This window comes from Calidris pugnax, unplaced genomic scaffold, assembly GCF_001431845.1.
Source record: "Calidris pugnax isolate Ruff unplaced genomic scaffold, ASM143184v1 scaffold435, whole genome shotgun sequence".
NCBI classification, from domain to species: domain Eukaryota; kingdom Metazoa; phylum Chordata; class Aves; order Charadriiformes; family Scolopacidae; genus Calidris; species Calidris pugnax.
The window spans coordinates 1,310,444-1,331,724 of record NW_015091240.1 but is presented as its reverse complement, the minus strand read 5'-3'; the positions used below and the strand labels follow the sequence as shown (position 1 = coordinate 1,331,724).

Sequence of the window (21,281 nt, the reverse complement as noted above, 5' to 3'; positions counted from 1 at the left end):
GTAAACTTTGAGACTTCATTTCTGTGTGCAAACAGTTACTACTGTCTAACATTCCCAGGAGTTTCAGGGCTTTTATGCACTTACACAAGTTAGGGATGCTCCATGTTTCCTACCTCACAGTGCAAAATTCTCCCCCACTCTTCTATGCGATTTTCCCAGGATACTCCAGACCACATCTCTGCTCACTTGCAATCAGCTGCAAAGCCCACTGGGGACAACAGTGATTACCCTAAAATGCTGCACAAGGAATTGAAGAAGCAAGTTGTACCTGAGCCAGGGCACAGGAACTGAGCGTAAGTCTTGACAGAGACAACTAGCACCAAAATAATTCCATCCACAACACCACAGCATAAAGTACAGTAATGAAAAGCCAGCAAGGGTCCATGTAAGCATAACTCCACCTGGAAGGGCCAAATTCTCCTATAAAGCTGTGCTTAGCACACACACAGGGGACATTTTGCTCCTGAGCCTCTCGGAGGTGATTCCTGCAACGTCCAGATCTCTCTGACAGCCAATTAGTTGGTCTGCTGGCTAAGGGACAACAGAAGGAAAGGTACCCTTGTAGGTTGCCAGAGTGTTTTATTACTATCTTTTATAATAGTCCCAAAGGTAACCAGGGCTGGAATTAACTCAGAGGTTAAGAGCACGATTCATGGATCTAGAAGGATGAGCTTGAGACAGCATATGAGTTGTAGCTTAAATCTCAAGTGATCGGTATGAACTGTTTCAAACCACTTTGCAGCTAAAATAAATTTCTAGCAGCCACTTAGATTCATATTTCAGACAACAAATCACACAATAAAGACTTGAACAATTCAGACATATGGAAAAACTCATTCACGATGAACTAAGCAAACTAAGCTTTGCCCTCCCATACGTCATATAACTATGCACGCAACAGCCACACTCCTACAATGTAATAATTTTAGACTTCATTGTGGCATTAGTGGGGCACTGAAAAGCAGGAAGCATCACTGAGCACCAGCTTCAAGACTTTTCTGACAATCCCTTAAAATACATTTCAATTTTTTGTGGCCTCTGCTTGCATATCAAGAGACCCCATCTGCTCTCCAGCCAGTAAAATAAATAGGCAAGCATAGGAAGGGAAGAGAGAGAAAATGCAACTCTGCACACTGCAACAAAAGGGGCCCTAAAGGATGGTAACAGTGCTGGATGAGGCACAAAATGAGAGAGGGGCACCTCCTGTCACTACCAAGCACATGCTATCCGTACTGCCTGGATGCAGAGATGATCTGGAAGCTTAGAGACAGTTCTGTGATACCTTCACACCCCACCATGAGCACTGGTCCCAGAAAACAAGGCTAAAGGACGCTAAAAATGACAGAAACTAATATGAGAAACAATCTGAAATATATAAGGTAATATTTTTTTTCCCTTGAAAAAGAAGATGAAAGAGACTCCACTTAAAAAAATGAAATAGGAGAAAACATGCTGCAGGAAAGTTAGCAATATAATATGTAACTGAACTGTGCCTTAGATTTGTTCTAATAAAATTTGAGGTGAGAAGCCACAACTGAAATCAGAAATATATATTGCTAAGAACTGCCCAAACAGACTGAAAGCAAATGTTTCAGTGTCAAATATTTGACTGTCTGTGCAGACAGGAGGATCAGGATGTGTTCACACCTCGGACACAGACTAGCAGTCCATCTATGAGCACAGGGTAGTGTGGTGGCAGTTAAATGGCTTCACAGCTCACAAGTTCACAGACGTCTTGGTGTGTTCGAACCTGGGAAACCTGCAGCCTGCTCCACCACGCAGCGTGGGCACGGCCTGAGTGAACCAAATGGAGAACCATTTCCACCTCACTGATGTAGAACTCTTTCCACAAGATGCGAAACAGAAACACAGTTAATCTGCCCGGGGAAATGCAAGCCAAAGTTGGGAATTCAAGGTCCCCCAAGGTCCAGGGATCAAGTCACTGGACTTGCTTTCCTCTCCTTCTCCTTACTGGGTGAAAAGAGTCAGCGTGGTGTGGTACATCAAAGTAGCACTGCTGAAGGAACACTGATTTCCAACAAGGTTTGTTATATCCACTGTGCCAAAAGAAGGGTACGTATTCATGGCACGGATCTGTTACCTACAACATTTACCTTTGAATCCATTAATTAAATCTGCACACCCTACAGTTTGGTTTCTAAAAATTATTCCCCCCTGCTGTCAAGAATCTAAACATGACCCAATTAGCACACACTTTTTCCTTTGGTTCAAGTAGGTGGAATTTTTAAACTGAAATACTGTGACAGATCTGTACTTACAGTTCTGGACACCAGACAGTAAGGTTTCACTTTACAGCCTTGGAGTTAAGTGAATGTGAAAAATGAAATATTAAGGAAACTTCTGACAAGAGCAGAACAAGGTAGTGTACAACACAGCAAGGCAAAGCAGAGTGAAGTGAGAATGACAGCAGTACAGCACAGATCCAGTCTCTGAGGCAGAAAGTCTCTGAATCAAACATTGTGTTCCTTAAGCAGAACGTTCAGGCAGGAAAGAAAATCACAGCTCTGGCCCATCCAGTACCCAAAGCAATCGCCTCCAACGCTGCGAGCAGGCAAGCTGAAGTCTGGCATTTTGGGGTCCTAATTTCTGGTTTTAGTCTATTGGTGTTCCAGAATAATTTTGACTATTGTAAAACCAAAGTCTTGGGCTGGTGAAAGCAAAGCTAATGTTCAGACTCCCATTTGTCTTGAATCACAAATCTGATGCAGCTGTTCTGTGCTGTGCATTTTCTCTTCTCCTTAACAACTGCTCTTGACACTGTCAAGGAGAGACCCACCAACACCTCCCAGGTCACACAAAGAATGGCAGAAATCTAAGTGGGCACCCAAACCTTCCAAGGATGCTTCTCTTTCAAAAACACACCTGTAGAAGACTAAATAGCAAGACAGGCCCTGAGGCTGGGAAAACACAGCCGAGCGATGCTCTCACCCAGATACTTCTCATAAATACATTTCTACTCTTGAGTTCATCCTGCAGCTCAGAAATCAAAGTCCCTTTTGGACAGAATTTCAGTGCTCTGACTTGTCCTGTCCAGAAAAAGTCCTTCTTTACATTCCTAAGTCATTGGGAATGTAACATCACTCCTTGTAAGGCGTGCAAAACATCTGGCTTTAAAACAAAGCCCAGGATGCAGTTAACTGGTCCTTGGGCTTCTCCACTGTCAGGAGAAGTGGGAGGCTGGGTTTCCATGAGGAACTTGCCTGAAAAAGCAAAACCAAGGTCTGTTTGCAGCTTGCCAGGTTCCAGCAATAGCAGAGGACAGGTACACAAGCCCTTGTCACATGCTCCCAAAGCTCCTGTCATCACCATCTCCCTGTGCTGGCCTCTGCCAGGGCATCCCGGCAGAACAACCTGCAAGCTCCAGGCAAGCACAGCCAAATGTATTTGAAGATGTGGAGCCTATTTTCATATATTATAGGAAATCACTTGTCTGAAGCTGCTTCTTTGTGTTATATTTTCACTTCATCTGGTGTCATTTGCATTTTATAGCTTCATACTTGAATATACTTAGTTAAAAATTATTAACAAGTCTTGCTTCTATTTCTAGTTACCCTCCAGAAACAGGGAGCTGCAGCCAAAAAAGCCCTTACATGAAACTCAAAGCCAGATCTAATTTATTAGGTTGATTCCATCTCTACAGGAAATCAAACCCAGGCATTCAGTAACTCCAGGTGTAAAGCCAGGTTTTGAACACCCAGATCCAGAGTCTTTAGATCCAGCTTTACCTCTCCATAACAGGCTGGATGGAAACACTGTGTTCAGGAAATGTTGGATAGTTGGCATTCCTCTCCTGTTACACCAATTCCCAGAGCTCTCTCCCAGGATCTCGACTCACAGTTTCAGATGCTACGCACTGCACGAAATATTACAGCTTTCTTTTCCAAAACAATTAAGGTTCATGATTGCCTTGCTGATCAGGAACAGCAGGAGACACCTCTGCTGACAAAATCAACTTTTCAACTGTAATTATTCACATACAATTACACTGCCAAATGAGGCCCAAATAAACTGGGTTCTTCCTTGGTAGGTGCTATCAAGTCAGAGGAAAGCGTGGGCTTTTCTGTCATCCCAACCATGCAAAACCACAAATTTTCTTTCTCCCAAAACATGCACACACAACTCATAGAAGGAGAGGCTTTCCCAAAAAGCTTTTTTTGTTTTTTTAAAAAGACTTAAAAAAAAAAAAAAAGAGCGTAAGAATGATTAATAACAGCCTGAGAAGAAATGAAAGCAAGACTAGGGATGATCCCTATCCCACGTCCCTCGTACCTTACTAATGGAGTTTGGAGTCTGTGGTGTCTCATCCTTCAGTGCCGAGGGACTGTTTCCTTCCACATCTTTTCCTGTAACAAATAAATGTGATTCAGAAACAGAGAAACTCTGCATGAAACTGTGGCTACTTACGGCCTTGGAAGGGCTACTGCTAACAGCAAGCAAGAGAAGCTGTCATGAGCAGGAGCAGGCACGAGAGGATCACAGAGAGGGATCTTGCAGAGCTTGAAATAGCCTGGATCCACAGGCTTGGGCTATGCAACAAGTACTGCTTAAAAGTTAGGCCTCAAATCACTGTGGTAAACCAACATGATGGTTGCAAAGTCCAGCATACGAAGGCCGGAAAAAAACAGAAATAAGGTTGCTTATGCACCCTTAATCAGCTCCCTTCTGTGTCTGCATTATAATGCAGTCTTTAATTACATTACCACAGTCTCTTCTTTTCTTACATATCCCATGCCTCATTCAATGCAAATAATAAATGGAATTCAGTTAATAAGCTACTATTCAATACGTTATCATTCTTGGTCAGTATCTGGCAACTATACACAGATGCACTTGATAGCATGCTTTGTTTGACAAATAATAACCATGATCATAAAACGTTACAGGAGACAGAAGAGCATCTAGACATAATTAGTAAAACAAAATTAAGAAAACCTGCAGAAGGTCAATGTCTTCTGACCAAGTTATTTGTTAAAATAAGAAACATTTTCAATTAACAAGCAGTATTTATGAACACTATAACTTTTTCCAATCATTGTAGAGATATATTTCCACTACTCAAGTATACTAAAATTGCAGTACGTTATACCCATTATATACTAGTATGAGTGTGTGTAGTCCTAATCCAAGCAATAAAATGCAATGATAAATGATGTTCTTTTTGCCAACTGTAATCACGTCCTTACGGTAAAAGAAAGCACAGAGCTTCTATTAAGAAAAAGCCAAAAAATAACATCTGATGAGACTAGCTTTTTAGTGCCAAAACAGTCATTGTTATCCAATTTCAATGTAGGTTTCTTCTCAAAATTGTTAGCAGTAAGAGCTTCAGAATACTGGACACAGTAAAGAACCACCAAGAGAGTAAAATATTATCCATTTGTAGCACACTGCAAACATGGGAACTCTTAAAAATATTTTTAAACATTGTGTGGGCCAGTCTTGGAAACAACACCAGATCCAAAACTAGGAAGGGAAAATCCTGATTCTCCTGAAGTCAGCAGAAGTTGTCACAGATGTGTCAGAAGCCATAATGTCTCCTGGATTTTTCAGAGCAGCCATTTAAGAAGCAAAGCACCATTAGAAAAGTCAGCTACAGAAGCTTACTAAAAATTAAATATCCTCATGGTCATTTTCTCCACTTCCACCATGGGACATGTGAGAGAACAAGGATGTCCCAGTATAACTGGAACTGCAACTGTGCTACAGGGTTTCACTGGTAAAGAGACAGGACAAGAACCATGCCCTTTTTACAGGCATTAACAGCCAGTTTGGTGTCTCCAACTCTTTAAATTTAAGAAAAGGCTTCATGGGACAACTGATCCTAGAAGGCGTTCAACTTTCCACATGGTGACTAAGGGGGTGGGGGTTTCAGAGGGGTTTCTCACCCTGTGGCATAGTCCTGCTGTGTGCCACATGCCTGCAGCCACACTGATGCAGAAAGCAAACTCTTCCAAGCCTGGGAGAAGAGGGACAGCACGTGCATTGCTCACGTGGGGAACTGAAGCAGAGGAAGGACCTACGCAGTCACATAAGAAGGTGGTGCAACAACAGGGAGCCTATATCTTAACCTAGTTTCTTAGCTGTCATTCCTCCCCTTGAAAAACTGAGTCCTAGATAACATACTGGGAAACCTCATGTCCATAGGCAAAAGAAAATCCCAAGTGGATAGATATTTGCCAGTCGCCTTATGTTACCATGACAAGTGGGAAGCCTATAAGTGCTGCTGGGCATGGATTAGGACCTGTATCTCCATATTTTTTCTTCCTCTGATGGCACTTTCCTCTCTATAGCCCCTGCTCTCCCCCGACAAAGAGGAGGTTGAAACAAATTCACAAAGCCATGTAGCTGCTGCACTTGTTTCCCATGAAGAGTTTTTTCTGTGCATGTATGGGAAAGTAACATATGGTCTAAAAGTTCAAGTGAAGTTAATGGGAATCAGCTGTTGCCTGCTCCGAGGGAACAGCGTCTATTAGCATAACAGAATTCACATCCATTCTTTTATATGTCTCATTTCTTAAAGAAAGCTTAACTCTAAGCTGGTATCCATACAAAAAGCCCGGACGTGAGAGATTTCTGCCTTCTCTCAGTACTACAGTTAAAAGGGTTTATACCTGAACAATGAGATTTTTAGTGCTCCTGAGGTTCTGGACCATCCTGCTCACAGGATGAAAAATGGCAACATGCAACTGTTTGCTTTCACCTTACAAGGATCTGTAAGATATGTTTATAGAGCAGCATATACTGGTTTCTTACACCAAACATGTTAAGCCTATTGGCACTTGTGTGGGAAATGCTGTTTTTTGGAGTAGAGCTATCTTTGCTATCTGTCTCAAGTGGACTTGCTGCAGCCATGCCGAGGGTGAGAGCCAGCCCTTGTCTGAAAAGCAAACTTCATTGAAACCATGTGCACATTTCTCAAACCCCCACACACGTAGTGAAGTGAAAAGCCTAAAAGCAAAAGTCCCACCAGAGCACAACAGACATAGCCACCTCGAGAAAATAAATAGCAAACCGCATAAAAACATAAAAGGAGCTAAACATTAACTGGCTATGGAAGCTGAAGTTCTTATCTCCCTGATCAAGAAAACATAATGCCCACAATAGAAATAGAGCTGCATCTCTCCTGACTTTAAGTGCTGGCTGCCAGCAGGGCATGCATGTGTCCTCCACAAAGTAGCCCAAAAGTTTTGCACCAAGTAGTGAAAAATATTTCAGGAAAGGAATCAGTGGTGGTTATGGAAACAACCTGCACCACATCATGAAGAAACACTCCACCCTTGCAGTTACAGAGCTGAATTACTGGTACCTTTTTTTATCGCATTACTGTCATGCATAGGAAAAACAAATATTTTGCTCCCTTCTAGAAGAGTAACTATTCCTTTTCTTTGGCTTTTTGTTGGGCATCAGTTCTACAGGTGCATTTGCCTTTCGCCTTTATAAAGAATGATACAGCAAGCATGATTGATCAATGGCAACAGAAAGAAAAATCCCTGGGTTATTGAGGAATTAATGATTAGCTCCACCCAGCATAAACTATTATTTTACAGGCTTTCTGATAAAGTGTCTGTAGAACTACAAAACTGCAAGATGAAATACAGCCTCTGATGTGTGGCAAAACTACTGTGAGTAAAAGCCATTACTGTTATAAATATCAGCCACACAGCTCAATGTGTACACCAGACTGAAATTTAGTTCCATGTATCTACCACAGTAAAATTCCCATATTCATGAAAGTGCATCTCTGAGGATGCAGATGGGCTAATGTAAATTTTTATTTAAAGCCACTGTGTGATCTTACAGCCTGGTCAAAAAGAGATTCTCTAGAAGTTCTTTAGCTACTCTCCCAATAAACTTCCTACTCTCTGAAAGAGAAGAGAGAGATTCTCTCCTTTATGCTATGTGAAAGAAAGACATGGGCAAGGAACATAAATTTACGTCTCTCTAGCTTGTGAACTTTCTATAAAGAGAAAATGTTTTCCTCAAATTTCTTTTAGTTACCATAATCATTACTATTTTTGTATGCAGACAAGAGGCAAAAAGTCCAAAGTGCTATTTCAGATAGTGCCCTCTGCATTTCCCATATGTTTCCTTTAAAAAAAATCCTCTCACTGAACTGAATCTCCACAGCACATCTTGCCTGAGGTGTAAAGTCTGTCACTCCCTTCTCACTGAATTATTTACTTGCACACCTTCGTTGTAGGAGGGCCAATCCCAGGTGTTGGTTCTGTGAGACCATCAGCTCCAGCCACCTCACAGCCCACCAGATTCCCGGCAGGAAACCACTGGGCTTTGCTGCCTGTGCTGCTCACAGCACTCACCCAACATGATCAGCCCAGTGCCCTCATAAAGAAAACCTGCTGGTGTCAGGGAGCAGAACACAGGCCACTGGAAAAGCCTCAAGAACTAAGTTCATGTAAAACAACAGAGGAAAATGGATGATACAGAAATATTCATTATGGCTTACAGATGTGGATCTGTGGCTTATCTATATCTAGCAACATCCATCAAAGGGACAGGAGAAGGTGGGGGGAAGTACATGAAGCTCAGAGGAAAACAAGGCAGAAGCAGCAGTGAAGGAGTGAAAGGAGAGCCTGTCACAGGAAATGGCAACTGAACGTGAAGAATACCAGTTACTTCTTAGGGGAAAGGTGAGGAAAACAGAGAGAGGAGGCAGCTCTGCGGGGATCAGGAAAGAAATGAAAGGAGTAAAAAAAATATAAGGATAGACAAAAGTTCAGACTCTCCGTGAGAAATCCCTCGGCTGAAGCAGTAACTTCTGTTTGCTTAAAAGGGATATTCTCTCATTTACAGACTCTTTGGCCTATGCTCTCCCTTTGCAATGCAGAGGGTGACCGCCCTTGCTGACGCCAGTGCTGGAGGTTACTTGGGAGAACTGCACAGCAGAACAAAAGCTCCAGTGCAGCTCGAGGCACTTGTTCTGCTGAGCCCAGCAAAGGCTGCTGGGTCCCTCTGCCAGCAGGGATCAAAAAGAAACAAGGCGATGGGGGAAGCTGAGGAAGGAACAAACTCCTCCACACCGAAACCCTCAACTTTCCCTGGTTTCTGAAAGATTACAGCACCGAAATTCCTCTGTGAGGAAGTAGTAACTTTTTAGCACTGAAAATGCTGGTAAGAACTAAAGAATGGGTAAACCTTAAGCTATGGCTCTTCATCTCCCTGAAGCAAGGGGAAGTGACTACAGCCTGAAAAATCAATCCTTCAGCTCCCAAGGATAGCAGAAGTGAAACAGCTGTTTACTTACCACACGTTAGTACAGACTGTACTTAGGAGCAGCTAGCTGTTAAGAAGTCCCTACAGATTTAAAATGTATGAAATTTTAGGTGGCCCATCTTCAGTTGTTTTTAATTTAATTACTGAAAGGTTGTTGAAGCTTCCAGCGACCTCAGTAACAGTCAGGGTTAGTTGGCACTGCTGAAAACAGGGTCCCCATTGCCTTGAAGCAGACACCCACAAACAGAAATACTTGTGAAATCAGAGGCCCTTGAAACCTTTGCACTTAAATTCAATTAGCTCAGGAAACCCAGACCTGGTTTTGCTCTGCATCTGTGAATCCCAGAAAGTCTGTCGGGTGTTAGATCTATATGAACACTGAAACCTTCTGAGAGATGCTATGTTCTTGCTCTAGATATCAGTGTTTTGAGAGCTCAGCAAGGTGCTGTGAGGTTTGATTATTTAGCACTGACATGGCAGCTGCAAATGACAGCTCTACAAACTTGCAACTGTTCCCTGAAGCACTTGTTTACAGACTGGAACGGAAGCATTGTTTGCAGACTGCAATCAAGGAGAGACTTCAGTATTTACTGTGAACAACAAATTCTGAAACAATAAAATGAGCTCTATTTCCTTCAAAAAGGGTGCTAGGAAATTCAAAGCAAAAAAAGATGTAAAGAGAATGCTTAAAGCCAATATGCCATTCACCACAACCTGTCAAGACTCCTTGTACTTGTAGTGCCTGTAGATATTTACAGAACATTAACCACAGAAAGTCTGCTCTTGTAATATTTATCCTGGGCTCTAAATCTGAACAGGGAAGCCTGCCATTAAATATCTTCAAATGGGGCCAGTAAACCTTAAACGAGTCCAACGCGTAGGGTGAAACACACAAAGTGCCTCAAAGTGGAAGCACCTAAAAATGTTAGTCACTTTTGAAATGTAGCACTATGCAGTGTTCAAACAGTTGTGAACCCCAACTCTGATGCCCTCCCTTCTCACTTAAAAGACAACAGCATCATGAAAGCAGCACTGTCTGAGATCCAGTAATACCTGTGTTGCAACAGCTTCTCTCTCTTTTTCACATTAACTTGTTTCTCTTTGTTTCCTGGCAGCCTGCTAAAATATCTTACTTGCAGTCAAGCACCTGAGACTTGCTACTTTCTGCACTGACACACCAGAAACCAACCTGGGCTGAGTGGGTAGATGTCATTGTCGGCCCCGAAGAACAGATTGCGCGTCAGTTTGCGAGGATCAACCTTCTGAGGGGTGGACGAGGCCGGACAAAGGGAGAACCTGCGACGAAGAAAGTTCTCCTCCTTCATGGCATGAGCTGTGGGGGTTTTCTGAAAAGGAAAGATAGAAATAACAGTTCATTTCAAGACACAGGAAATCAAAGTTTCACACCCAGATGACTCTGCTGCTTCAAAGCCGCCTAATCCTATGTAGTGTGCCAGATCTTTTTATAGAGTGCCAGAAGGCTATGCAGAAAAAGAAAGTTATATTAGTTTGAAGCTACAATTACTGATTTGCTGACTCTCAGTATTTTCAAACTGCAGGGAAGCAGGACGCTGCTCCTTGGTGAATCCGGGTGGTATAACACCCTGCTGTGTACAAGGATCTATCTAGGATAATAGCTACTTACTGAGCCTATCCAGTGCACAGCAGCTAAAAGTCACTTTTATTTTCTAAAGGTTTTGGACTCTCTTTCATAAATATAACTCCATTGGTGTCAGCTGAGTTACACCATCTCCGCAAAAATTAACATTTAATCTGAGTTGTATGGAGGAGGACCAGCTGCATTGGCTGCAGAGAGCAGCAAGCAGAGATAACGCCACTGTCACTCCCGCCCTTACTTCCAATTACAGGACATATACATAATTTCGGTTTTCTTTAAAATGGCATTTAGATCAGCTTTGCAGTTTGATCAATAAGATAAACCTTGCTGCTCTGTCAGAATAACGGACAGCATTTAACTCCCCAAAAGCCTCCCTGCACAAGAGCCTGGTGGTACTGTGCTCTTTGCTGCCACTTGGCTAAAGCTTTAGACTATCCTGGCTGGAATTAAAGGTTTCTTTTATAATCATCCAACAAGCAGTTCTTTCTTACCCATTACAAACAGATATTATGACTGTCTCCTTCCTGAGTTACAAGCTTCATTCTCTCCCCATGTGCAGCCAGAGGCAGGGTTCGTGCTAGCAGGAGGAAGCATTAACCCAGCCTTTGAGTGGGCATGACAGACCACGAGGTCTGTGGCTTCTCCAGGGGACAGTTACTGCAGTAAGAAAAACCCTTTAGGATGGTACACATTTTCTGACAACAGCCTCTAAGTTTTCCCATCTCTTTTAGGCTACTGGGAAAGCAAAGGGGAAAAGTTGCCCAGAGTCACAGTGCAGTTTGGGAGGACAGGACCAGCATGTATGTAAGGTGACCTGTGTGGCAACAGGTGAAAAATGGGCTGATTAAGGGCTAGAACATTCTGCCCTGCCCTTCCTCCTCCCAGTACCACCACAATGCTTGCACTGGCCCAAATGCCCCAACTTAATGGGGAACCCTCAGTGGCCTCTTGGAGCTCAGCTGAGACACTGTACAGGGGGATGCCTCGAATGTGTCCCAGTGTGAGAAACTCCCCTCCTGTGTTTTATCTCAGTTCTTTCCCTCCACTTGCCCTGCTAATCCCTGTAGAAGGCAGTCCCAATGGTTCAGATTTTGCATTCTCTCCCCATTTATCTACAAGCAGGCCGCATCGACTTTATAAATTAGCTGTGATTTACAAGCTGAAAGAATCTGCTCCTTCTTTCCTTCAAGAGGCGGCCTCAATGCCCAAGAGCTTAATTTGAACTAAACCAGACTGGACTCCAACAATGAGCTGGGGTTACCAAAACTACTTTGAGCAGCACGTCTTTCTGAACCCAGCTCACTATGCTGGGATGGATGGGCCTTTAGATGCAAGGGTCTGTAACATCTAAAAAGGGGCTGATGGCTGGCAACTGGGGCTAGCCTGAAAATAGGACTCCCCATGGCCACACAAGTGCAATCTGAAGGGGATGCGTGTCCCCTGCTGGGCCCGCATCATCCACAGAGGATGAATTAAGGCCTGTGCAATGCTCTGAGGACACGACATTCCCCAAAAGCCCTACATGTTTTCATCTCCCCATGAAGTGGCTGTAAGACACTACAGATTCAGCAGCAGCATTTCCCCGTAACCACTTCACACAACTCTTGGTGAAAGGCTTTGTGTTTGAACGCCAGGACACCGGGTGCTGGTTGGGGCTGCCATGGACTGACCCCTCACATGGCACCTCATGCCAGGCTGTTTCAGGCTGATGAGATGCGATGGCAGCCAGGTGAAATGAACTGGCTTCAGTGCTTTCCACGCACTGCTGCTCTGCCTCCTGTCAAGTCAACTGCCCCACAAAACCTCCCTGCAACCTTACATCCAGGCTCAAGAAGTCCCCGGGTTCCCATTGCAGCCAATGACATCTCTGAAGCAGCAGGTAACTTAGCTGCCTAACATTTGCCAATGTAAATAACCCTTTCTTTTTTTTTTTTTTGTATAGACATTCAATTGCATACAGCTGGATGGGGAGAAGACGCAAAATTAAAGCTAACTTTAGAAAAAAAGAAAAGAGAGAGAGGACAAAAATGCAGCTGGTTACGTGTCTGAAAGCAAAATACTTAAAAATAATCCAGGTCTAAATAGCTGGGTTTGGAATGCTAACAGTGAGCTATTTTCTGCCCTTGTTCCCAGAAAGGCCATCTCAACTCTCCGCCTCTGGAACTGCTTTTAAGTGGCTCAGAGGAAAAGCAGATCTGTGGGGCACTCTCCCCAAAAAGCAGCCATCTGGTGACGCCAAGCAGATTGTGCAAGAAGGTGTACAGAAATTCCAGGTCCATCCAGCGGAAAGCAGGCTGGGGAACAAGTTACAAACACAACACATCCAGCCAGCTCTTACTCCCTGTTCTCGTAGTGAAGACTCATCTTGACGGGGTAACAAAAAGGCTGCATTCGCAAGGTCCTGTCTCAGCAGTACCGCAAGTCTCGGCAGTGGAGAACCACCAGCCAGCTCACACTCATGTTGGTGGCAAAATCCATCCAGACACCAGGTTCAGACATACCAGAACACAATTTCTGTCAACTGCTGCTATATTTACTGTGCAGATAGACCCATGGTCTAATGTTTCCCTCGCCTATTATTTCACACTATTCAACCATGGAATAGTTGACAATTATTGTGTTGATGCTCTCTCATTCCCACACAGGCTTGATGGCAAGAAATTTGGATGCCTGACTCAACTGGGAAGAGCCACTGGGCTCTTCAGAGGAAAGACTTCTGCCAAGTCCGTAATTTGCTCTGGCTCTTCTCTTACGTATCTTAATACAAACTTGTGGCAGCAGCTCATCTCTTTTTGACCACAAAAATCAATTCGATTCCTCTAAGTTCTTCTTAACTGGGTCCTTTTTGGCAGAAGACTTCCTGTGACCAAAGCTCTCCAAGAAGCAGCAGTGGTGACGTGTCTGTCTGTCAGACACAGACACACAACCATGCAACATACTGTGTCATCGACATCCCAGTCTGTTTTTCAAAGATACATCTAACACTGCATTGCTCCAGCTCATGGGCAGAGATCCTTCCTACATTTGACCCTCATCCAGGCTCTTATGCTGTCAACATTTTCATGGGCTTTACTCCAACTAGAAGCTGACAGCGGCAGAGCCTCTTGTTCAGTGCGTTACATTGTGTGCGTGCAGTTCAACTTACTTTTCCTTTCTTTTGGGTAAAAGAGAAGAATTGTTGGCCTGCAGTTCATTCCCTGAGATTGCACCATCTTAGATTACCATGACATTTTTTCAGAAAAAGGCTGAGACAGACAGACTCAGCCTACACAATTTTACCTCATTATGCAGTGCAAAGTGCAGCACAAAATCATAGGAGTTTGGGTTTTTTTATTTTGGGGTTTTTTAATACATCAGACACATTTTTCCTTGGTGAGAGGAAATGTAGTTCACACTATTAAGATTGTATAATACACCTGAAATATTTGGCTTTGTTTCCAAAAGATATCTCTCTGTATCTCTCTGCACTTGTATCTATCCTGTTTTATCTCCTTCCCTCCCCTTGCCTTTTTTACCATTGGCAAAAGTCAAGGAAATCTGACAGGCATTAGAAAACTTGAAAATGTTACCTTCTTAAAAGTTACATGAAAATCAATGGCTAAAGAAAGGAGAGAAATTGTATTGTTCTCTGAAATAAGGGCAGTACCATGAACCCAGCTATTACCAAGCAGCAGTGAGTTGAACAGAAGCCACAAATCCATAAGAAAATGAGGCTTCATTAGCTCACTTACTCATGGAGCTACTTGTGTCTGTCCACAAGGGACTGCCCGCCCAAGCTGGCTTCAAATTACATATAGTTTATGAGAGTTGTAGGGGATGCTGAACAGTAGATGCCAGGGGCAATTTTCCAAAGGGATGCAATGGGAATGTGGGAGCTGTGTTCATTGTTTTTCACAACAGGGCTCTTTAGATACCTGAATAATCCAGCCTCTGCCTAGAACCACCTGTGAGAGCCAGAAGGGTATGAAGGCTTCCAAGCATATAGCCTTGTACTAAAGCTACTTTTATACTACTAATGTGTGATTATCTAGAAAACATATACAAATACACTGGCGATGAAGTATCTGATAAGAAATAAGCAACCACAGAAAACACACTTCTAGACATGAGTGCATTTGAGCCTCAAATCTGGCATGGCTGATTTGAGGACAACATTGTTGTTCTGAAACCCAAACCTACTTCTAAATCAGTATTTCAGAGGTTACTTCAGGATATGGCAGATCCTTCGTGGAAACCAGTTCCTCAGGGGGTCAGGGAATAGAGAGAAAGTAAAAAGAAAAATTGGGCCAGAACTGCAGATGGCCAAAAATTGCTATTATGTTACCAAACCACTTACACAACACACTGCAACAAATTTCACCCACTACTCCTGCGTTCCCTCCAACTCTGGCAGATAAGATGGAGAAACATCTAAGAAAGACGTCATGTCTTGAATGTCATGTCAACTGATGCAGAATCCATAAGCTCTCTTAGGAAGCTAACCTCATTGTGAAAAATCTTCACTCTAGCTCTTGCATGAATTTATCTGGTTCTTAGTCTTGGTAGACTATAGCACCCTGAAGTTTGCAGCTCAGGTCATTTCTGGCCTTCTATTCTGTGCTCTTGATCATAAAAATGAAAGAAAGGTAATACAGGGGGTATTGACAAAGCCACTAAACACAGTATTTTTCAGGATTGCCCCTTTTGTGTTGACAGCTCTCTAAGCAGTAATGGGCTATTAAATGTGTGCTGTTTGCCGGAGCTTAAATAGGAATAAATAATTCAGCAGCAAGAAATAAACTTTTTGCTAACCCTGCCTTTGAGACCACTTTATGTTTTTTTGAAAACAAAAAAAATATTGCAGATGAAAGGTCTGCGTCAAACCCCCATGAAACACAGGACAATGAAAGCAGTGAATTTAACAGGGTGCAATTGTCAAATGGGTCTTTCACTCCCAGGTGCCTGAAGGAACAGTCAACCAAAGAGCAATGGGGCAAGAATAAAAGTTATTTCATCAGCAAGCTGCCTTTGAAGCAAATGGGAACTGCCAGTGCTCTCCTCTTCTGGCACCACGTAGAGACTAATACATTTACAGGTGCTCAGTGTGGGTGCAGAGATGCCTTTCACGCAGCTGCTCTGCATTTTGAGTCTTTTGTGCTTTCTGGGAAGATAGTGGCAGCTTTCAGAATCGGGCCCGAGGCTTTTGGGGATGGAATTTTCCTGACTCCATCTTCAAATTTGCTAAGTTCCTGGTATATAATTACAACACAGCTAAACACTGTGCAGACATTATGCTGCCCCTACCCTCTGCAAACTGGTGGGTAGGTCGGTTTGCTTACTCTCATTTCCAGCATTTTAAAATAGATTGGAAATATGCACATCTCTATAAATAATTAATTAGGGGTTTCATATAGTCAAGATGGCTGTGCTAGTTAGGGGGTCCTCTTAATTTATTCAAGGCTTGTTTCAAACAACCTTTTCTTTTTCTGGTCACTTAGTATTTCCCAGAAATCAAATTAAACTGTATTTTATATTCACAGCAGTCATTCACTCCAGAATCTGCATCATTAAGGAAAATTAAAGCTAAAGGTACTGACATTTCCTCATTCAACTAACCCTGAGAAGGTAAAAATATCCTGAATGAGAAGGCAAATTGTTAGCAGATACATTTCTACTGATTACAGTCCTAAGTATTCACAAGGAAAAATAGCAGCAGAGATCCTCAATAAGGGTAAATTATTAGTTCAGTGGTGCACTGGTGATTTACAACAGCTGAAGAACTACAATCAATTCAGAAAACCTGTGAAATCTGTTTCTGGAAGCTATTCCTAAAATACCTATTTATAAGATGGGTAATTGGACAACCAACCCCCTAAGAAATAAAGAAATACTAAGAAATAAAACCTGATACAGTGAAAGGTGCCTGTGCAGGCAATGTTTTTCTCTACCCAATCCATGTTTTTTGGTTAGGGAAACACACATATTACAGCCGACAATGAATGCTTTGGGCTGTCATGCTGTTGGCTGGAACCTGAAGCAATGAAGCTTCACAATAAGTGTCAGCTATTCCCCAGAATTATTGGGGTCAGCTATTTCTTTGTATTGCTGTCAAGGGGACCTTTCCTCCCCAATGGTGTTCCCTGGAATGTTCCTCCAAGACCATGTGGTGTTCTCCTGGATCGCAAACCAGCCCCAGCAGCTTGATGGAGCCACCCCCAACTCTTTCACTCCTTCACACGCTCCAGATGAATACACCGAAATGCCAGTAGTGCAGGAGTGCAGGAGTGCTCCAATTTTAAGGACTGCCATACCCTCTGCTGCAAGATGTATCACTGAGCTTGACAATCAGTCCACGCTGGGAAAAAAAATAACATGGGTTGCTGAAGACACCCATCTGCAACAAAGGAACCAAGTTACAGAAAGCTAAAGCTACAGACAGCTTTAAGATTATATGCAAGAGGAAGGTTTTCTCTCAGCTTCTTTGACAAGCTCAGGATTGTGGCTAGTTCACCCCTGCAACCTAACTTGAAGCTCACATGCCCTTCAGAGTCCTTAAAGCTGCTGTCTCATGCTGTGCTTGTGGAAGATGCCTACCACAGCCAACCCCTAAGAATCTGTTCTTGCTCTCTCCAAGAACAGAACAGACACCTTTTCTATCACCTTCTGCATCTATGCCTGCCTTTTCCTGCACTGGGCAGTGAAAATTATGTAGTAATCAGGAGAAAAAACTATTTCATCCCTTAATTCCCTGTAAGATGTCTTGATTAATGTTTCCTTTGTATACAGCAGAATATTTGCAGCTTTAGGCACACCACCAGCACTTACATGCATAATCTTCTCACAACTAATCTCTCTCTACAGTGAGCGTTATGTACAAAGACCACAAACAACTACAGGCAAAACCAGGCACTGAATGCCTACGCTGAGGAAAAAACATCCCAGATAATTCGTTTGGGGAATCCCTATTTAACTCGGGACTAAGAAATTTGAAGGTGGGGTCACAAAGGGCAAAACTTTTTTATTTGACATGTAGGAAAACCTCTTCAGAAACACCTCCGGTTTGGATAAACATCTCCTGTAAGCAAACACCAGACCATCAGTAAAGCCATGTTGTGTTTGGGAAAGGGACCATTGCCACCTTATGGCTTAGAAATGGGCATTGCAGTAAGTATTAAATACACAATCCTCGTGTGTTTTTTTGTCTTAAAACACTTGCAATTTACTCTGTAAACATTATGCTACAGATTTCTTCGGACTAAGAATATTGAGTGGGCCTCTGAAATGAATGCTTAATGACTTTTATATTCACCTCCTCTGCCCTTTAAACTGTAAATTGATTGTTATGCAGAAGGCTATTAATTTAACAAAGCATATTAAATTTCCCACTAGCACTGAGGGGCTTCTCCTGACTTAGTAATTTCACTGGTCTTTCCCCTTGCTAACTATGCAGAACATACCTCACTTGCTGTAATTACAACTAGTACATCAACATTAATTATTTCCCCAGTAACGGGAGACGCGTGCAGAATTGAAGGTTTTACCCATACTATCAGAAGGATGAGAAAGTCCCCAGCACTCAGTGAAAGACAGGAGCGAGCACCTTTCCTACAGACCTTTCTCTTAGTCCCTCACTTTATTTTCAGTAAATCATACTTTGCATAATCTCCTTCAGGCCCCGATTTCTGAAGGCATCTACTGAATAAAGCTCAGGCAAAGGTATTCTCTTGAAGCACCAATCTATGCAGGAAGGTAAGGTGCTTGCTTTGAATCCTCTTAAACCCTTTAATCCCATGTTCTAATATATTCAACTGAAGACAACCAAAAGGTAGATCACAGCTGTTAAATATACATCAAGCACCTGAATGCTTATCCATTTTACTGAATTTTTATTTCAAGTTTACTGATATCTCTAGTCGGCATTCTTTTAAGCAGGAAAGCAAAGTTAAAATGCAGATTAGCAAAGGCTCCCCAGCAAAACACAACATACAACCAACCACACGTGCAATATATAGGAAGAAACATGCCATAACAATCACAATTGATCATCTGATTCAGTTCTCGTAACACACTAGCCAAGAAATTCTACTAAGGATCCACTTTGAAACAAACTCAGGAACCTCATTTGTGCATCTAAATTTTTGTCTCTCCAGAAATATTTACATATTTATTTAAATTAAAGTTTCATATAGATGGCAGAAGGATTCAGGTGGCTATCACAGCTACTTCTTGGCAGTGATCTCAATGTTGGAGATATATTTACATAAAATTTAAGGTATAACAGCAACTTAGGCACACATACATGAATTACCTCTGAGCTAGCTAGCTGCAGTAGGGCTAAGAGTGTAAGGCATGCAAGGCAGGCCAGAAATTCCAACTGAGAAATCGGGCAAGAACCAGACGGAGAGATCATTCTGAAATCTGTGCTGATGCCTGCTACTAAGCAAGCTTGTTCAAGGCTTCAGGTAAGCAGATATCAGCCACCATCACACCTCACTTGCAACACAGATGACCTCTGAGTCCCTGCTGCTTGCACTGGAAGTGTGGGCACAGCTCCTGGCCAGCCCACAGCGGTTTGGCAGCTCATACCTGGGCCAAAAGGCAACACTCCCTTTGACTTCCACATGTGCAAGGCTCAGGCACAGAGAGATGGTATTAGGTTAGGCACTAAAAAAAACAGTATTAAAAGCTCTGAGCTAGTTAAGGAAATAAGTACTCCGTTATGAATTTCAATATAAATAGTATTAGATACAAAGAAGACTGGACATATAACAAAAAAGGTCCACCTGAAGAGCAGATTTGAAGTGCTCTGCTTCCTTTATTTTGCTGTTATTAATACTGATAGCTCATCAACCAGTGACAACTTTTGTTTGAGGCACACTGTGAACAAGTCTCCAAGCCTAAGCATTTCTGGGAGCAAGTCTCTGAGTCCCATGAACAGTATTAATGAGTTGCATAATTGTAAACCACGTCCACCTTTGACACATTGAGCTTTCCAGTAATTATCCAGAACTCAGTACACTTGCTACTTAGGGAATGGATATCCCACCCCCCGTGCCCTGAAGTTTTTATGCAGGTCAGTTGTTAGTAATACCCTCTGCTGACCTCCCATACAGTCCTTTAAAACTGTAGCTGACTACCTAAGAGAACAGCTTTTTAATAACTCAGGTTTTTTAGTGGTACCTTAGGGGCTAGAGACCCCAGGCTGCAGTAAAGGTTGCCCCGACGGAGTCACCATGACCAGCCTTGGAAGAGGAAGGGAGCCTGGCCCCAAATGGCACCTGCTGTCCCTATTGCCTGCAGGAGGGCTCCGATGAGCATGGCCCTTCGCAGGGGGTAACAGGATTTGGGACAGGCCCAGGGTGTGAAGGAAATAAGGTATCAGGTAGATGGAAACATAAATGAGAAATTCATCTAGTTGCTTTAGCTAAAGCTCTTGGAGGTTTAAAGCCACGACAAGAAGACATCACTTTGGACAGGCGTGCAGTTACATCATTCGCAAGCAGGCCACATCTTCAAGGTCAATTCTTGCCTTGATATTTTTCTTTAAAAAGAGCATATTAAAGAGCATCATTACAGCCTCATACTGCTATCTAAATCACATAATGAGATCATATTCCCTTTTAATGGAAGGATCCTACTTCAAGCTTTAATGACATTTAAAAAAAAAAACCCAGACTACTTCAAGCCTCACTGATGGCTTTCAATGATATCCACCTCTGCCTTTATATAATTAAATCTAGAAAAGATTGTGCCTTGGGGCTACACACCCACCACACAATTATGAGGAAATACCAAGCTAATTTTAAGACCTGCTTTCATGCCTTATAGTATCCTCCTGACATTATTCCCTTGTTAGTGAAATATTGTCCCCTTGTAACAAAGTAAAACAAAACCAGACTTACATATCAAGTCCTGTTGAGCCATTTTCAGACTTAGGCTCAAAAGGGAACTTTTCAACACGGAAGTAAGGCAAGGTTAATGGCAGGAAAGGATGTTTACAAGTCAAATAAGAGAGAAAACAAAGGCTGTTGAATTTCACAAAGATTTCCCAGAATCAGTTCCAGATTATTTATGTCATGAGCATCCACCCTTCCAAACACATGCTCACAAAGAACAAAATGGACAATCCTAAATGCCAAGAATTTTATATTAGAAGTATATTTCTAACTTGACCTCCTGTATAAGCAGAAACTATATTTCCACTCAATGTCTTTCATGCCAAGCCCACTAAATTATAGCTGACTTGGCTCATCTGCTTCTGAAGAACAGCTAAGCAATGGAAAAATGACCACATCCCATGGCACGGTGCTCCAATCATGCTGAATTTTCCACTCCTCTTCTTGTCAGATTCAAATAGGCTTTGTAAACCTCAGGGGCCTTCACAAGGAGGGCTGAATAAACAAATCCAAATAAATTTTAAGGAAGTGTATCTATT

General features: G+C 42.6%; 1 protein-coding gene across 5 annotated transcripts in view; it reads right to left on the bottom strand.

The window, feature by feature from the left end:
* The window catches only part of OSBPL5 (oxysterol binding protein like 5), a 180,081-nt gene that overhangs the window by 54,084 nt on the left and 104,716 nt on the right, over positions 1 to 21,281 (bottom strand). For all 5 annotated transcript variants that reach the window (XM_014960061.1, XM_014960064.1, XM_014960062.1 and 2 more), the window contains exons 2-3: positions 10,439 to 10,595; positions 4,291 to 4,364 (exon numbers count right to left, since the gene is read on the bottom strand). In XM_014960061.1, coding sequence (XP_014815547.1) covers positions 4,291 to 4,364; positions 10,439 to 10,595 — 231 coding nt within the window. The remainder of the gene's footprint in view (positions 1 to 4,290; positions 4,365 to 10,438; positions 10,596 to 21,281) is intronic.